Source organism: Myotis myotis, unplaced genomic scaffold, assembly GCF_014108235.1.
Source record: "Myotis myotis isolate mMyoMyo1 unplaced genomic scaffold, mMyoMyo1.p scaffold_m19_p_11, whole genome shotgun sequence".
Lineage (NCBI taxonomy): Eukaryota > Metazoa > Chordata > Mammalia > Chiroptera > Vespertilionidae > Myotis > Myotis myotis.
In genome coordinates this window covers 14,797,270-14,815,844 of record NW_023416315.1, presented here as the reverse complement: position 1 = coordinate 14,815,844, position 18,575 = coordinate 14,797,270, and the positions used below count along the sequence as shown (strand labels likewise).

The 18,575-nt window shown below is 39.9% G+C and overlaps 1 protein-coding gene across 2 annotated transcripts in view; it reads right to left on the bottom strand.

Annotated features, from left to right (window-relative positions):
* Positions 1 to 18,575, bottom strand: part of RELN (reelin) — a 439,320-nt gene that overhangs the window by 378,471 nt on the left and 42,274 nt on the right. For both annotated transcript variants that reach the window (XM_036327598.1, XM_036327599.1), the window contains exon 2: positions 2,862 to 2,972. In XM_036327598.1, coding sequence (XP_036183491.1) covers positions 2,862 to 2,972 — 111 coding nt within the window. The remainder of the gene's footprint in view (positions 1 to 2,861; positions 2,973 to 18,575) is intronic.

Here is an 18,575-nt window from a genome sequence, read left to right as displayed (position 1 = left end):
GACCTGAATCGAACCTGGAAATGTTAAGTCTGTGGGCCAATGTTCTATCTACGGAGCCAAACTGGTTTTGATTTACTTGGGCTACAGTAGAACCCAGTACATCTTATCCCAAATATTGCATTCTTATACTAAAATATTTGTTTTAATTTAACTGGATGTCTTATAAAATTTTTATGTGTTAAATATGGCAATCCTACTAGTGGGTCCTGTTATAACAGAAGAGGTAGTACGTCATATACAGGGTAGGGCAAAAGTAGGTTTACAGTTGTGAGTATGCAAAACTGAATTTATTCTTGCATTATTTTTTAACTAGAGGTCCGGTGCATGAATTCATGCACTGGTGGGGTCCCTTGGCGTGGCCTGTGGGGATCCACCAAAACCAACAGTCGAACACCACCTGCCGCTCCTGCCTGCCACTCCCCCTCCTCCCTGCCCCGCTGTGCCTGCCACGGAGGCGGGAGAGGCTCATGCTGCCACAGCTGTGCTTGCCAGCAGTCAGCCCCAGCATCTGGCTCCCGTCGGTCAGCTGAGCAGCACTCCCGCTGTGGAAGTGCACTGACCACCAGGGGACAGCTCCTGCATTTAGCGTCTGCCCCATGGTCAGTGAGCATCATAGCAACTGGTTGTCCGTTCATCCAGTCGCTTAGGCTTTTATATATATACTAGAGGCCCAGTGCACTGGGGGGGGGGGGGGGTCCCTCAGCCTGGCCTGTGCCCTCTCGCAGTCTGGGACCTCTCAGGGGATAACCACCTGCTGGCTTAGGCCCGCTCCCCAAGGATTGGGCCTAAGCTGGCAGTCAGATATCCCTCTGGCAGCCCGGGAGCCCTTGGGGGATGCCCACTTGCCAGTGGGGAGCAGGCCTAAGCTGCAGTCGGACATCCTTTGTCCTGCTGAGGAGGCGGGAAAGGCTCCTACCACCACCGCTGGACTGGCAGCTGTCAGCCTGGCTTGTGGCTGAGCAGAGCTCCCCCTGTGGGAGCGCACTGACCACCAGGGGGCATCTCCTGCATTGAGCGTCTGCTCCCTGGTGGTCAGTGTGTGTCATAGTGACCAGTCATTCCCAGTAGTTCTGCTGTTAGGGTCAATTTGCATATTACCCTTTTATTATATAGGATAGAGGCCTGGTGCATGGGTGGGGGCCGGCTGGTTTGCCCTGAAGGGTGTCCCAGATCAGGGTGGGTGCCTAGCCAGCCTGGGTGAGGGGCTGAGGGCCATTTTCAGGCTGGCCACACCCCCTTCAGGGTGGGGGTCTCCACTGGGGTGCCTGGCCAGCCTGGGTGAGAGGCTGATGGCTGTTTGCAGGCTGGCCACAGCCCCCAGCCACCCAAGTTCCCAGTGGAGGCTGGCTGGAAGCAGGTATCTGGGATTTATTTATCTTCTATAATTGAAACTTTGTTGCCTCTAGTGGAGCTCAGAGCCAGCCAGGGCAGGCGGGAAGCTTGGCTTCCTCCATCGCCGGGGCAACCAAGCCTCCTGCTTGCTCCAGCTCCGTGGCTGCCGGCTGCCATCTTGGTTTGGTTAATTTGCATATAGTCACTCTGATCGGCTAGTGGGCGTCGCTTGGGGGCATAGCGAAGGTACAGTCAATTTGCATGTTTCTCTTTTATTAGATTAGATATAGATTATTGTAGTGTTGTCCATACAAACAACTGTAAACCTACTTTTGCCCCGAGGTGTACATTATGTACCTAACTACATAATTATAACTGACCTTTCACCTCTGCAGAGCACAAAGAAGGTGGGGCTAAAAAAGTGGAATTTTTAAAGTCTAAGAGGAATTATTTTCTAAAGAATTAGACCTTAGAAGTAGTTACCAACAGATTGTAAAAGATTATATGAGGTCTTTTAAAAATAGGACAAATTCTCAATGTCAAAATTTACCATGATGATTAAATGACTACCAGCTCCTTGAGGCCCTATGGAGTGAAACTCATCTTGGGCCAGCAGAATGACAATGCAGCATCAGCATTATGACTCTGACATCAATCAGTAGGTTACCTGGGCAGAGTTAATACCAGACTGGACACAGAGGAGGTACTCTTTCATATATCAAAAGTAGAAATTATTTATTTAATAAATACCCCAGGGAAAAAAAACAAACTCTTAACACATGGCCACTTTTGATAACCCAATTCTTTCTTCTCACATCAATGGAGGAAGTCCTATGCAGTTTTCCAATTTTAGAGTAAGATCAGTGATTTCATGCTTTACACAAACTGATATGTTAAATTTGCATTTTTGATGCTTAACAGAGTCTACTTAATTCTAGCCTGACACATTTACCACATTATGGGTAAAGTCGAGATTTCCAAATTGAAAAATGAGTGACCATCATGTCGCCTTATGCCTCCCCATGTAAGTAACCTGCCAGGCCTCTGATTTAAGGATAAAGACTCCATATAAGTGCTTTAAATATTAAATCACATTCTTTTATGAATACTCATAGAATTCAATCATTTAAACAATTATTACCAACTTCTATGTGTAGTACTGAATGCTTACTTGCCAAACTCAACATGACACTTTTCACCTACTCCAGGATTTTAAGAATTGTTTATAAAAAGAGGATACTGAATAATTGCATGGGCATCAGAGTGAATTCCAATTCTAGCAATGTAAATGACAGAAGAGAGAACTGTACATGAACCCACAGGACCAAGTGTAATAGTGGCAGAGGGTGAAGAGGACGGTCACGCCAAGCTCATGGTTGGCTGCACATTTACATGACTTATTTCAAGTCACCCAACTCCAAAAGCAAACTCATAAAAATCATGTCATATTATTTTATCTGAAATAATGAATGTCTAATAACTGTATAAAATATTTACAATTATTGATTTCTTATATCAGGATAGCTTACCAAATCCAAAAGCGTTAGAACCTCCAATGCTCTGTGAAGCCTGAACACTTGTAGATGTGTAGAGTCCTGTCACCAACAACCCATCAAAAAAGGTGCTTGTTGAAATTGTCACTGAAATACAGGGTGGGGGAGAGAAAAGAAACCTCAATTAATACAGTCAGGATAATGAGATACATTTCTGAAGTGTTAGATATTGTCAAAAATTTTACTCATATTAATTTTTATACTATCGCTACTTGGTATTTTTTTACACGTATTACTAATGACAGAAAAGCAAAAAGAAGCTCAGAACTCCAATGTCTATCATTGCTAGTCCTAAATTTAGAACATCAGCCCTATCTTTCTGCATTTCTGCATTCATTTGCACTTTCCCTAGCTATGTGCAAAATCCTCTGAAAACAATGGAGTATTGAATATAGCTAGTTTCCCCACCTCCATCACCACCCCTGAAGGCAGTCAAAGGCATGGCTGGAGTTTTGGCAATGTGATGAAACACTTTATTTTTAAAGTATTCCAATCTTACATAAGCTGTGGAAACAATCTTACATAAGCTGAAAGAAGAACAGTCAGTTGCACTTATTGTGAATCTACATTTTAGAGATGAGTCCCTGAAGTTTTTGACAAAAGCAGACTAAATTGCATGAAGACAGTCAGCCCTTTTCCTTATGAGAACAAGAGAGGAAGACTGCTGTATGCTGTAAGTGTTAGACCAAAGTCTACAAGATGATTCCAATGGTTTCATAACCAGAAAATCAGGATGTTCCTGGGAAGAAACGGTTCAAATTAAATGTATCTGTATGCTACTCAGGTTTGGCTTTTTAAAATGTTATCTTGCTCTCCACCCTAAAAATTGATCATAATTTCCTCCTGGATATAATATTTTCTCCTGTATTGGTTTTATAAGATCAGGAAGATGCTATTTGTAGGAAAAAGCTGGGAGAAGGTAATATTATTTTGGTGGTGCACAGTTCAAGGCAGTCATCATGCTTGGTGGCTGCGAGGAGAAGAGTCACATTAACTTTGATGAAAATGTTTAAATTAAACTCCAAAAAAATCTAGTGAGTAGAACTGAATGGTCTGAAAGAGCCATATTATAAAGCATAAAACAAGACACATTAGAATAACTGGACATCATGCTATCTCCAAAATGGCACTGGATGTTGGAGTAAATCACCTTCACATCCTTTAATAACTAAAATTTTGAGTTCTGGCATGGAGACTACTGTAAACCACTCCGTTGGCACTGAGCTTAGTAGTCAACATCTATTATCTCATCTCATTATTAAAGTGCCTCTGTAAAGGGGATACTATTGTTATTCTCAGGAAACAAATGAGGAATCTGCGGCATAAAACAATTAAGAAACTGTCCAGACCATCTAAAAAATTTTTATGCTGTTAAACCTGGCTTCTCTTCCATGTTCTCTCTGCTCCCCGCCAGATCTCCCAGTGGCAAAGTGGCTGTGGCCAAACCCTTGTTTAATAATAACCCCTTTCTCAGATTACTTACATACATGAGGAGTATTTGAAGAAAACGAAAATGAAAGTTGCAGGAGTCAATGTCACTGTTATTGGAGAGAAAGAGGACCAAAGGTGACCAGGAAGCGACCCCATGCCCCGGTGGATAAAAAACCCCAGGCTGGGGAAGAGGTGAACCTGCACACACTGGGCTCTCATCCGCGGCTCCCTATCCTTGAGCAAAACCACTTAACCCAGTGGTTCTCAACCTTCCTAATGCCATGACCCTTTATTACAGTTCCTCATGGTGTGGTGACCCGCAACCATAAAATTATTTTCATGGCTACTTCATAACTGTAATTTTGCTACTGTTATGAATTGTCATGTAAATATCTGATATGCAGGATGTATTTTCATTGTTACAAATTGAATATAATTAAAGCATAGTGATTAATCACAAAAACAATATGTAATTATATATGTGTTTTCCGATGGTCTTAGGCGACCCCTGTGAAAGGGTCGTTTGACCCCCAAAGGGGTCGCGACCCACAGGTTGAGAACCGATGACTTAATCCCCATCTACAGCATCACACCCTAATCCTCAGCCCCCCGGTTTGTTTACCCCAGATTAGTACAATTGGTTCTACTGATGCCTCCATCCTCTGATTCAGTGAGTTTACCTAGACTTAGGTAAAAAGAGCTTACACTGCCTCTGTGTCCCAATCTAAGGGGGTTAGAATTAAGTGACTTCCTGTTAAATTGACTATATTGACCTCTGAACTTTAATGCCATATCTCAGGTTATCCTTCACAGCAAATAGATCAAACCTGCAGTTTCTTTCAGGGACCCAAGGGACCCTGTTTATACCCTCTGCCTCTCAACCCAGTCCACTATCCAGTCCAGTGAGATGGCAGCGGCCTATACTAACACGCAAACACAGCCCTGTGGATTCCTCTCCATTTTTTTAAGCTTTCTAGCTCCAAAATTCTGAAAAGTGTAAAGGTTTTATGGTTTGGGAGTGAGGCAAACCTTCACTTGAGTCTTACCTCCTCTACCTCTGATTAGTGTGTGACCTGGGGGCAAGTCTCAGATTCCTCATTTACAAAAAAGGAATTCTAATACTTTCAGGTTTATGGTAAGAATTAAAAGAAATATACCTATCATCTCTCTATCAACATATTTAATCTCACACACTATCATGAATATAGTAACTAATCGATAAAAGTTCCCTTGCCCTGCCCTCTCACCGACCTTGAAGCCCTGCCTTTCTCTTCTCTGCCTGAGAACAGGAATGCTTTACTGAGCTCCTGGCGTCTGCCTTGCCGATGCCTGCACACATCCAATCAGTGGACTGCCCACCTCTGAGTCCTGCTGCCTGCTAGGATTCTCCATCCACCCTCCCACCTACCGCTTCATTTCTGACCACAGTCCACTCCAAGTCTGAGCTGTGACCGCAGTGGGCCCAAGACATGTGGCATCCCCCAGCTTGTTATTAATTCACCCACCCGTCTTCTCAGTGTCAATTTAAAACAGAGGCTGAAGGCTGAAGGATCCTGGAGAAAGGGCTGAGGAAGAGCAGCCGCATGTGGCAACTCTTGGTCTTCCTGAGAGTTATTCAGTTCTGATCAAAACTAAACCCCTTCCATGTCTAACCATGACAACTGATACATTCAATTTATTAATAGCTTGTACATATCAAATGATGTTTCACCAGGAAGAGATGTGCACCTAGGAAGCTGCCTGCCCGGCTTGTAACTCATGTGGGTTCAGAGCATAACCAAGTCTGCTGTGCCCCTTAGATGCCCATTCAGGTTAACCTCTTGCCTGAGCTCCCACCCCCACACCCAACATCTGCCACCCAGTGTACCTCCAGACCCAGAGGATGAAGCAAATTCTGATCTCCACACCCCCCCAAAGCCTGCTTCAAGTCAGTGCTTCCCTTTACATAGATCCGTGGGTGTTGAAGCAGCAAGATCTAGTGAAAACATCTCAGGAATAAGAAGACTGGATTTTATTCCCAATATTATCAATTTATCATGTCAGATTTGGCAAGGTATTTGTGTGATTTTTTTCCCCTCTCTCTCTCTGTTTGGTCCTATTCCTATCAGTGATATTATTTTGTAACCTCATGGCTAAGTGAGCTTAAATATGTGAGAAATAATTTCTAAACATTGACTGTCTTAGAAAAATGTAATGACTAAGAAAAACACTTTATTAATCTTAGAGTCTCTCTGCTTTACTAGTAAATACTATCCATAAGCTGACTACTCCCAAGTTTCATTCCCCAGTCCAGCTCTCTCTCTTGATATACTCCAGACATATATCAAGCTGCTCCTAACATCTCCCCTGGGATGCTCAAGGAGGCATCTCAACCTCAACATTACCAACACTGAACACCACCCCATGGCTCACACCTGCTTCTGCTGTGGCCTTCCCCAACTCCACTGATAGAGGCACCACTTTCCCACTGCTCAGGCTAAAAACCAGAGTAAACTCTGGAATCACCTTCATCCATACCCTGAATCCAGACCATCAGTAAATCCTATTTGCTCTGCCTTTAGGTCATATCCAGAATCTCACCACTCACACCCTGTTCTGAGCTACCAACGTTTCTCCCATGGATGACTGCATTAGACATCGATCTTGTCTTCCCGGTTCTACCCTCCTCTCTACAGTCTATTCTCAGTATAAGAGTCAGAGGAATTCTTTTAAAACACGTGTCAGTTCATGTCCCTCCTCTGCTTACAACTTTCTAACGCTCTAAGTCAGTCTTTACAGTGGCCTATAAGGTCCTACGTGATCAGCCTCCATTCCTTCCCTGTTCTCATCTCCTGCTCTCCTCCTGGCTCACTGCACTCCAGCCACACTAGCCTCTGTGGTGTTGCTCAGATATGCCAAGTCCTTACACCAGTCCTTTTCTCCAGATACCTGAAGGGCCAATTCCCTCACCTCTTTGGAGCCTTAGTTCAAACCTGCCTTAACCACACTATTTAGAATTGCAAATGACCCCATCTCCCTGCCCCCACAATCCTCACATTCCTGATGTTCCTATTTGGTTCTACTTCCCCCCATTTTTTTTCTATAAGTAGTTACTATCTTGAACATATTATACTGATTGACTTGCAATGGTTTTTGTTTCTCTGTTTTTTGTCAGTCTCATTCTGCAGAATGTAAACTCCATCAGGCAGGTATCTTAAGTGTCTAGAGCAATTCCTGACAATTTTGGGTGTTCAATAAATGTGTATTAAAATACTTATTAAGGAATGACTCATTCATATAAAAATGGTACAAGATTGTCTTATTTACAACTAGTTTCCAGAGGAAAAGCATGCTGTGAATCCTAGACTTTGTATGTCAGATGGATCCCATTGGAAAAGCCACATGGAAAGACGACAGAGGAAAGGTGGCTATTTATATATTTAAAATGTTTTCCAGAGTGCAAGACAAATCAATGCAGAGGCCAAGAGATAGCCAAAGACATCTGTAAAAACGGCAGACCAACTTGAGTATACATTCATTCTCACATGCTGTATCTTACACAGACGATCCAAAGAAAAGGTTCGGTTAGAACTAATTGATTATAATCTATTTTCCTACTCTACTCACTTGAGTTGAGAAGTCAAAGTATTTTTTAAGGGGAAAAATTACATTTGCTTTTGGAAAACTGCTACTCTCCTGACACTGTGGAACAAGCATTCCCTTTCCTCCTTTTACAGAACTAATGCATAATCCATATGTGAACTGGATTTTTTTTTTAAGAAAAAGGAAATGGTGCCCAGATGTGTATGGGATACAAGACATAACTTTCTGATCGCCAGGTTTTCTTTTACTCGAGAATGGGTCTAATTTTTGTATTTCAAAAACACCTGACATCGTTTGGATCTCCTGCTAAGTTTGGAGGAAACTTCAGGATATCTGAAGCCCACATTTTATTTATTTATTTTTTATTGACTGAAACACTAGTAGTGAACTCATGAACAATCCAAGCAAGATGCTGAAAATTTTATGCCAAGGACACTTGGACTTTGAAACTGTCAGGAACACCCTTCTCTCTGCCCTCTCTTTCCCTTTCAACGAATGCTCCCACTTATCTCTACTTGTGTCCTCTACTCAGTCTGTGAGGGTTTCCTCTAAAAAAACCACACACACACACACACACACACACAGAAACAAATCATTGTTTCAGGCTTTGAGGCTGCTCTGTCTAGCTGTCCTTGCTGTGTAATTCAGCATCATCAGTTCCTGCCATTTCAGCCTTCTTTTGGGGCCCCTTCCAGTACGCTGCCATATCTTCCTCTTCTTTTCTATCAGTCTTTATCTGGCCCCTAATGTGCACTGGCTCTTACCCTTCCTATGTGCACTGACTTGACTTTTTTCCCTCTTATTCCACTGGGACTCACCCTTTAAGCACTAGTCTAGGGTCTCCAGTCTTAGCACATCACTTACATCCAAAGTTCTGCTACACGGGCAATTGGAATAATCTTCTTGAAAGCAGGAGAGTGGCCTAAGATAAATTAAAGGAATGGTTTACTATACACAGTACTAATATGGTTCATGATGAGAAAAAAATCAAAGCTCACATTTTTTAATATAAAATTATTTTAAAAATGTATATGAACTAGGAGGAAACATTACAACTTTATGGTTACCATATTATTTGGCCCATTGATGAAGCTGATTAACTAAAGACAGCGGTATCTGTGTCTAGTATTTTAAATAAAGTATACATAAATCATAGGACTTTGTGTATAGGTATGTACAGATACACTCATTTGCGGAATGAGTAAAATACACAGTCCTAATTCCCACTACAGATATTTTTGTAAGTTTTTGACACTCTGATTCAGAATGTTATGGTCCCAAGCTGCATAATTTTAAATGTCCCAAAACAAATGTCACTTTAAAATGTTTCCTTTAGGAGTGGACTGACTATTCCTGGGGGGGAAAGGAGTGTGGGGGATGCGGGAAGAGATTAGACAATAATCGTGCACCTATGGATGAGGATAGTGGGGGGGGGGGGTTGAGGGTGGAGAAGGGGGTGGGAACCGGGTAGAGGGGAGCTATGGAGGTAAAAAAGAGGAACAACTGTAATAATCTGAATAAAGATTTAATTTAAAAAAAGAGAGAATTTTCTAGAAACCACCGATAAATTTAGTGGGACCCTCAATAAATCTAGTGAGACCCTCGACGATATGAAAAAGGACCAACTAGAAATTAAGCATACACTGACTGAAATAAAGAGTATTATACAGAGATCCAACAGCAGACCAGAGGATCCCAAGAATCAAGTCAAAGATTTGAAATACGAAGAAGTAAAAAATACCCAACGGGAAAAGAAAAAAGAATCCAAAAATATGAAGATAGTGTAAGGAGCCTCTGAGACAACTTAAAGCAAACAAACATCCAAATTATGGGGGTGCCAGAAGAAGAGAGAGAGCAAGATATTGAAAACCTATTTGAAGAAATCATGACAGAAATCTTCCCCTACCTGGTGAAAAAAATAGACTTACAAGTCCAGGAAGTGCAGAGAACCCCAAACAAAAGGAATCCAAAGAGGACCACACCAAGACACATCATAATTAAAATGCCAAGAGCAAAAGACAAAGAGAGAATCTTAAAAGCAGCAAGAGAAAAACAGTTAGTTACCTACAAGGGAGTATCCATATGACTGTCAGCTGATTTCTCAACAGAAACTTTGCAGGCCAGAAGGGAGTGGCAAGAAATATTCAAAGTGATGAATACCAAGAACCTACAACCAAGATTACTTTACCCAGCAAAGCTATCATTCAGAATTGAAGGTCAGATAAAGGGCTTCACAGATAAGAAATAGCTAAAGGAGTTCATCACCACCAAACCAGTATTATATGAAATGCTGAAGAAAGGTATCCTTTAAGAAGATGAAGAAGAAAAAGGTAAAGATAAAAATTATGAACAAGTACATATCTATCAACAAGTGAATCAAGGGAATACATAATCTGATGAACAGAATAAACTGGTGAATATCATAGAATCAGGGGCATAGAAAGGGAGTGGACTAACAATTCTCAGGGGGAAAGGGGTATGGGGGGTGCGGGAAGAGACTGGACAAAAATCGTACACCTATGGATGAGGACAGTGGGGGGGGGGGTAAGGGCAGAGGGTCGGGGGGGAACCGAGTGGAGGGGAGCTATGGCGAGGGGAGGAAGAGGAACAACTGTAATAATCTGAACAATAAAGATTTAATTTAAAAAATAAAAATAAAAAATAAAATGTTTCCTTTAAAAAACATCTTATGAAACTACCTTTGCATAAATAGAAGCTGTAGTTAAAATATATAAATTTGGGTATATTAGGATAAGGGAAAATTGCACAAAATTCTTATATTTGAACTACCTTTAAGATAAACAGCTATTAGGACTGCTTGTGTCTAATTGATGTCTAATTTGCCCAGTTAATAAGCAAAACCTTCACTGTATTTTCAAGATTATCCGCCAAATGCTATAACTAATGCTAAGACAGGGAACAAATAATATTTACCAAGTGCCGCTCTTTGCCTGCTCTGTATTGTGAATGGGGAGACATTGAAAAAAAAAATATTTACCAAGTGCCAATTCACCTTCAGAGAAATTTATTGTAAAATATGAATTACTGATGAATCTTGGTGGTGGGTATACAGATAGTTGTGGTCTAATCTTTTACTTTTTCTTTCAGAAAAATTTCATATTAAAAGTTGAGGGAGGAGCCCTAGCTGGTTTGGCTCACTGGCTAGAGCATCGGCATGCAGACTAAAGGGTCCCAGGTTCAAATCCGGTCAAGGGCACATGCCTGGGGTTGCCAGCTCTATCCCCAGTAGGGGGTGTGCAGGAGGCAGCCAATCAATGATTCTCTCGCATCACTGATGTTTCTATCTCTCTCTCCCTCTCTCTCCCTCTCTGAAATCAATAAAAAATATGTGTATTTTTTAAAAAGACTTAAAAGTTGAGGGGGAAAAAGTTTATCATAAATACATATTAGAAACACAGTTAGGACAAGCAAACTAGCCCTAATAATAAAATCCCCTAGAAAGTACGTAATACATTCAGACTTTAAGAACTAAGCTATCCTATATAATAAAAGCCTAATATGCTAAGTGTCCAGTCATCCAGTGACCGGTCGACTGTTCAACCAATCAAAGCGTAATGTACTAATGATATGCTAAGGCCACTCAACCGCTCACTATGACATGCACTGACCACCAGGGGGCAGACACTCCAACCAGTAGCTTAGCTTGCTGCTGGGGTCCCGCCAATCAGGGACTGAGCCAAAGGCGGGACATGCCCTGGAGCCCTCCCATGGTCCCTCCCCAGCCCCAATCTTGTGCTGGTGGGGTCCCTCGGTTTGGCCTGTGCCCTCAGGACCTCTGGGGGGGTGTCAGAGAGCTGGTTTTGGCCCGATCCTGCAGGCCACTCCCCTCAGGAGAGCGCCAGATGCAGGGCTCATGGCTGGTGAGCACTGCTGCGGCTATGCGAGCCTCTCCCGATGGGGACTGATTGGGCACGAGCCCGCAGCAGGCGCAGTGGGGCTGGGATGAGCAGGAGCGGCAGGTAGGAGATGCAGGCAGTGTTGGACTGTGGGTTTCAGCCTGATCCCTGCAGGCCACCCAGAAGAACCCCACCCATGCACAAATTCGTGCACCGGGCCTCTAATATATATGTATAAAGCTTCTGTGAGCCAAGAACTATGTTAGCACTGTAACTTTTTGTTTTATTAGCTAGAAAGGCAAAAAGAGATATTTAGAACTAGTTCCTTATTATAAACTCTTCCTGACATCAGCAACTCTAGATACTTTATACAAATTAAAATGTATCACCACATGGGATAGGACCCACCAGTTAGTTACCCATTTCAGACATCAAAGGTTTATATGAAATCACCAAATAATAATTTAATGACTTTAAATCAGTGAACATCTACTTAAACTATTCAATCTGACATATGATCTACTTCTTTTCATGGTTTTACAAATTTTGATGATACACTTATAAAATTCTTCCCTAGGGAACATTTTTTTTTCTTAAAGTCAATTTTTATATCTTTAATATTTTTGCATTAAAATGTTATGCAAAAAAAATACTAGCTACTTTAATTATCAAGATAAAAGCAATATCAATATTTGGGTTGCAAGTAGAATTTTGAACTTAACTACCATGGAAATAAAGCTGTATATTATTACCTATAACCAGAAAGCAAATGTGTCTTAATCATATCACCTCATTCTCTTGTTCAACAAATGATCTAACTTCCACTTCCTATCATACACAGATTAAAATCCTGTTTCAATGAAGTTTCTAAGACCTTCAGGTTGTGGCCAGAATTAATCTCTCCAATCAAATTTCCCCATTTCACCTGAAAACACTCTTTGATCCAGTTAAACTAGAACATCTTTGCTTCCCTGTCTCCTGGCCTTTCTTTAAAAAGTGCCCTCACACAAAATGACTTCCCCTGTTTCCTTTTGTTAAAATCCCACCCATTCTTCAGCGACAGGCTCACATGCCATCTCACAGGAGGTCTTTTCTGACCTCACCCACCCCAGTGATCCCACAGCTTTCAGGAACCAGGAACATCTGATCACAACCCACCTTCCCTAGAGCAGGTTCACAGGAGAAGCTCAATGCCTGCTGAATTCAACCACACAAAAACACTGTTACAACATAAAGTAACATAAAGTAAAAAATAACTGAGAACATAGTGTAGCCAGCGTAACTAAAATAGTGAAACCTAACATCTCTCCCACACAGAAAAAGAACCCGTGTTATTCACAGAGGTATATGAAAATAGAGGTTTCTCCTGAAATAAGAAATAAAGATTAATTTCAAAAATAAAAATTATAGTACTCAAAAATCAGAAATGTCAGGATATTTTGTTTGAATTTTACATTTACTCATCATAGTATTTCTTTTGCATATATAAAAAAATGCTGTATGGGTGAATGTACACACATAATGTAAATACCAAATTAATCTTCTGATAATTTTGTCACTAAGACACCTATACCCTCATCCTCACTCTGAAGTTACTCTGCCATTTCCTCAAATAAAAAATAAGAAGGGATCAAAAGGCTGAGGAGCTGGTACATATCTCCCCCACATCTGTGTTAAACTGGCAATGAGCTTAGCGCTGGAGTCTATGAATATGAATGGCTAGGTTGTGACAGCAGAATGAAAACATGATGTAGCGACACAATTCAATGCTTATCAGGGACTCAAAGAGTACCTCTGTCTTGAAATGACTAATTACAGAGTCAGTTATTATCTATCATGGCTTCTATTAACTGTTCCCAACAAGCCCCTAATACCATTCTTGCAGAAAATCACTGTAAGATGAAAGTCTGGAAGGAAATAAATTTAGGCATTTAATGCTGTTTGCATTTCATCCTAAAGCTTCTGGCCTGCAAATGTTCTACAGTCCATTAAATTCTGATCACTTCAAGCATATTCCATTACTACTTTATAGAAAAGACCTTTAGTATGTGCAGAAAAGACACATATATGAAATGATGTTTCCATCTTTTTCAAGATGGCAAACATCAGAGGATAGCAAATTGCAAAAATGTTGAAATTAAGTATTAGTAGTGATGCACCAATTGGAGATTTTCCATTTCTTAGTTTTATATATTTTGAAAATGACAGATACCAGCAGAACTAAATTGTCAATATTTTTTAAATGCCACACTTTGCCTTATGAGCAGAAACTCATTTGCCTTTTGAATACAGAACAGATTAAATTGCCTGAGGAACAAACATATTACTCTGAAATAAAATAAACTGAGTTTATTTGCTGCAAAATTTCATCAACATGGTATGTTCAACTACTGATTCTCCTTTTCAGTGCTACTAGTTCCGTGCACCAAACAGAGACCGTCTCAAAATACATTATGCTTTACATTCAAAACCTCTATAAGAACATGATTCCTGATCTACTTCTCATTGAATACATGTATTCCATTATGACATAGTTTCATGTGGTTTTCAAATATTAAAACAGGTATTTCAATAACATATTCAAACCAACAACGACCAATAAAAGAAATCCAAGTAAATATGTAAAAGAAATGACTGGAGGTCCAGGTTCACTGAGGGAGGGCACAAATCTATAATAGTGAACCATGGAGAGCTTTAAAAATTAGACCAGCGGACTCCAGTGAGCCTTTTGTGAAGAGTAGAGAGAGAGCATCCACCCATGCCTTCCCTATTTATTCTAACAACTACCCTAAAGGGCAGAGTGGGGATGGGGGGGGACAATGCCCTGCAACACCCTCCTAAGTTTGTCTCCTCTTAGAGGAAAGACCGCGCATTATCTGGGAGTTGTGACAGTCCAGGAAATCCATCTTATAGGCAAAATTTAATGATTTGTTAGAACATTTTCTGGGGTCTGTACAAATACTCTTTGCTGGTTGGAACAGGGACCCGGCATCTCTGTGGAAGCCTATTGTGGCATATTTATTACAGATTCAGAGATTCAGATGAGCCACACGTCCGTCTCTAAGTCTTATCTTCCGGCACCACCAGCAATAAAAGGAGAGCCACTGAGAACTTTCCCTTCTTTAAATTCTTCTTAGGAGACAAAACGGTGCAGTCAAATGCGGTCGTGAATTTTTTTTTATTTTAAAATTAAGTTCTTTGGAAGTAAGTTTAAATGACAGTGGTGAGTGTAAAGTAAGCCTTCCTGTTTCTTCATCTCTTTGCATTGCCTTTCTTCTTTTATTCCCTAGGTCACTCACACACACACACACACACACACACACACACACACACACTCAGCATTTCTAAACACACTAACCTTGGGGTAAAATCTCACATATGTTATTCAGGTGAAATCCCTTTCCAAGGTTTGAAGACCTATGTCAGAATAAGCACCTAGAGATGAGATCCTGAACACTATCATGGTTGTCCAATCTATGCTAAATACAGATTCCTTAACCAGTGATCTTGAAAACAAAGAAGAAAAATATAATTTTACAATGCTCTACACTAATTCTAGTCCTAATAGTTAAAAAAGTAATAATTTTTTATCCACTTTTGGCTTTCATAATGTAATTGTGAATTTAAAAATAAATTCCTGCAATAACAATGAATTCAAGTTTCTATAACCAAAAATCTTTATTTTTTTTCTTGAAATGACATTTTACTATTATTATTTAGAGAACTGTAGCCAAGAGTCACTGGTATTTGTGACTTATCTGTGACCTTATTTTTCATGTGTTACTTTTATATGAGGCTGGATGATACTCACACATGAAAATTTCATATTGTTGGTCCTGCACTTGATAAATTATTAAAGTGGTGTGAATAGGAATGTGGTGTTCATGTTTTCAGCAATTTTTAGCCTTTTGTTCTTGCTTTTTTTTTTTTTAAGGAAAAACTACCTTGTCTATAACTCACATAACTTTTTAAAATTAAGCGAAGATTAGCCTTAAAAGAAAGCATTTGGGGAAATTTATTACCCCAAACCTTCTCAAAGAACTTCTAAGAGTTTTCTTTTCCTTGACACATGGATGTTAATTAAGCCTTCCTAGGCTGAGAAAAATAAGCTTAGCAATTATCATAAGCACATATACAGGTAAATATGTTACAATGAAATGAACAGATGCCTAGAGAAAGAATACTTGTGTAATTTTTCCCAATATAACCAGGTGTTTAAAGCCTTTATGAGTAAAAAGGGCCTGTAGTTATTTTGTTTTTATTACACTTTCTTGGATTTATTTCTTTTTAACAAAAAGTGCCTCTCAATTCCTCCCAAATGTGGTTTTGACTGAGGGTAACTAAAGACAAATTGAACTCATGTAACAATCACAGGGTGAATCCTAATAGTGCTCCAAAGTTGTTCAACCATAAATATTTGCTTTGTTTAGTTTGATAATAGACCATTACCAATTTTCAAAATATTTTCATATTTGAAAAAACTATGTACTTGTCCAAGAACATGCCAAGGGTGACATTGCTGGTACTCATGTATATGTCATATATGTCATATATGTTATGTGACAGAGATACATCTCGGTTATATTTGTAAACCGACTACATCAGTGTTAATAATTGATAGAACTCCTAAATAGACATAGTTAAACTTCATGTAGCTGTAAAAATGTTTCAGTTTTTAAAAACGATTTTTTTCAGAGTATTCTTGTTTGCCACTTCTGTATGTTCATTTCAATACATTTAATTACAAGCAACTGTGCTAAAATCAAAGAATGCATTTAAATACATATTGAGTAAATTACACATATGGTATACATATGATTAAGCCATAAAACCCTATAACTAACTTATATAGGACAAATATAAAACTCTCATTTACTTTATGATCAGACCTAAAGTTTGTGTGCATGTGTGTGTAAGTATATCTTGCTCAATTTATTCGTTCAGTAAACAAATATTTATAAGCTGCTATTACTTGATACTGATATAATTTGATATATATATATATATATATATATACACACACAAAAATAACATTTGAAAAAGTGTGCCTGACCATTTTCATAAGAATCCTTATTGCATATTTCAAAATCTAATTCTTAAAAATCAATATTGCTAACATTGAAATTCACAAAATAATGTCAATTATATGAAGCAACAGAGAAATTCTCAGGTATGGGCACAACTAGCTGCTCTTCTAATAATCTACAACTAATTATTTTCCAAAAGTTTTATATAAGAATAATCACTAAATAAGAATATAACTTAAATGACATTTATATTGATAGCACATGGTATTAGATAAATTATTTAAAAGGAAATAAAAATGGGCAGCTCATTCATATAACATCAAATTGTAATTACAAGCTCGGCTTCCCATAGAATAGGTGGCTTCCTCCCGCATTCGGAGCTGCAGAACTCCATGGACTCCAAGCTTTCCTGAAGCTAGGCAGGTGACTTTCCACACAACTTTTGTTTCTGATAGCCTGGTCGCAAGCAGACTGAGTTTTCCCCCTATTAACAGGACTGTTTGTTGTTGTTTTTTCACTTGCTCTACAAAAAGGAAGAACCATAGGGACAGAGACACAGACTTCTACCAAGGGTTTTGCACTTCCTGGTCCCTACCCACCTCTCCTTGGGATGATGAGAGACAGCACAATCTTCTATTTGTGGCTCTTTGTCCTTTAAGTTTTCCCTATAATATCTATTTATTCATTTATTTTAATATCTTTTTATTGATTTTTTTAGAGAGCGAGCAAGGGAGAGGGAGAAAGAGAAACATCTACCAGCTACCTGTTGTACCCATCCCTACAGGGGATCAAACCCACAACCTTTTGGTGCACAGGATAACACTCAACCAATTGAGCCACACTGGTCAGGGCAATATTTATTTATGAATCCATACATTGTGGAATTTTACCCAAACCCTTCCAGGGCAGCTGGTGACTACAAAGAGATCCATTTTACAAGACACTTCAAAATCTCAACAATAGGTAGGAAATAAATTGCCTTGTGTTAAAATTTCATATTCACTCTGTATCTTTTCCACTGTGGTTATTTCTACTTCCCACCTGGTACCCACCATAAACTCTTTTTTGGGGGGGAATTTATGGAGGCATTTGTCTCTCACTTCCTCAAATTCAGTGAGAGTCATATGCCTGCCAAACACCTTGTCTTCATGAGATATACTTTATCCTTTGCCAGAAGCCCATTAGTCTCATAGCTAAGTCATTGCCAGAAAACCAAATTCTGTTTTTCAATACTTATCTATGTAGCCAGATGATCATATCCTATAGTCTCCTTTCTCTTCTAAATTTACCTTCCAAAAACAGTCCAGCCTCAGAACCACAACTTCCAAAGGTGACATGGAGGTTGGTCTGTGTAATCACTGTGTCAATGAAGCACCTGGAGCTAGAATCTATTGTGCCCACATGCTGACAAGACATCAGCCCCTCCTCCTGTTGCTAGGCAACCATGCTGACTGGCAGCACATGTGTAGTCCTGTTATTTCACCTGGTAGTGGTTGGCAGCATTTATTCACTGGTTTGGGGCTAAGAATGGTTGGAAGCAGCAGAAGAGGGAGCTTCACTGAGGGTACTCTCATTAATCTAGAGACATAAAAGGGATCTCAAGATGTCAATGAGAAATTGGTTCACCTCACCTGCTACTGGACAGAATCACAACATTTGAAGAAGCAGCCATCCTTGGAGGAACCCCATACAAAATAGCATTTTAACCCATACACTTACCTAACGCTTCAACATATAACAACTAATGGCTGAAATGCAAGGCTATACATGTATCTCCTAGCACAGTGTCTACG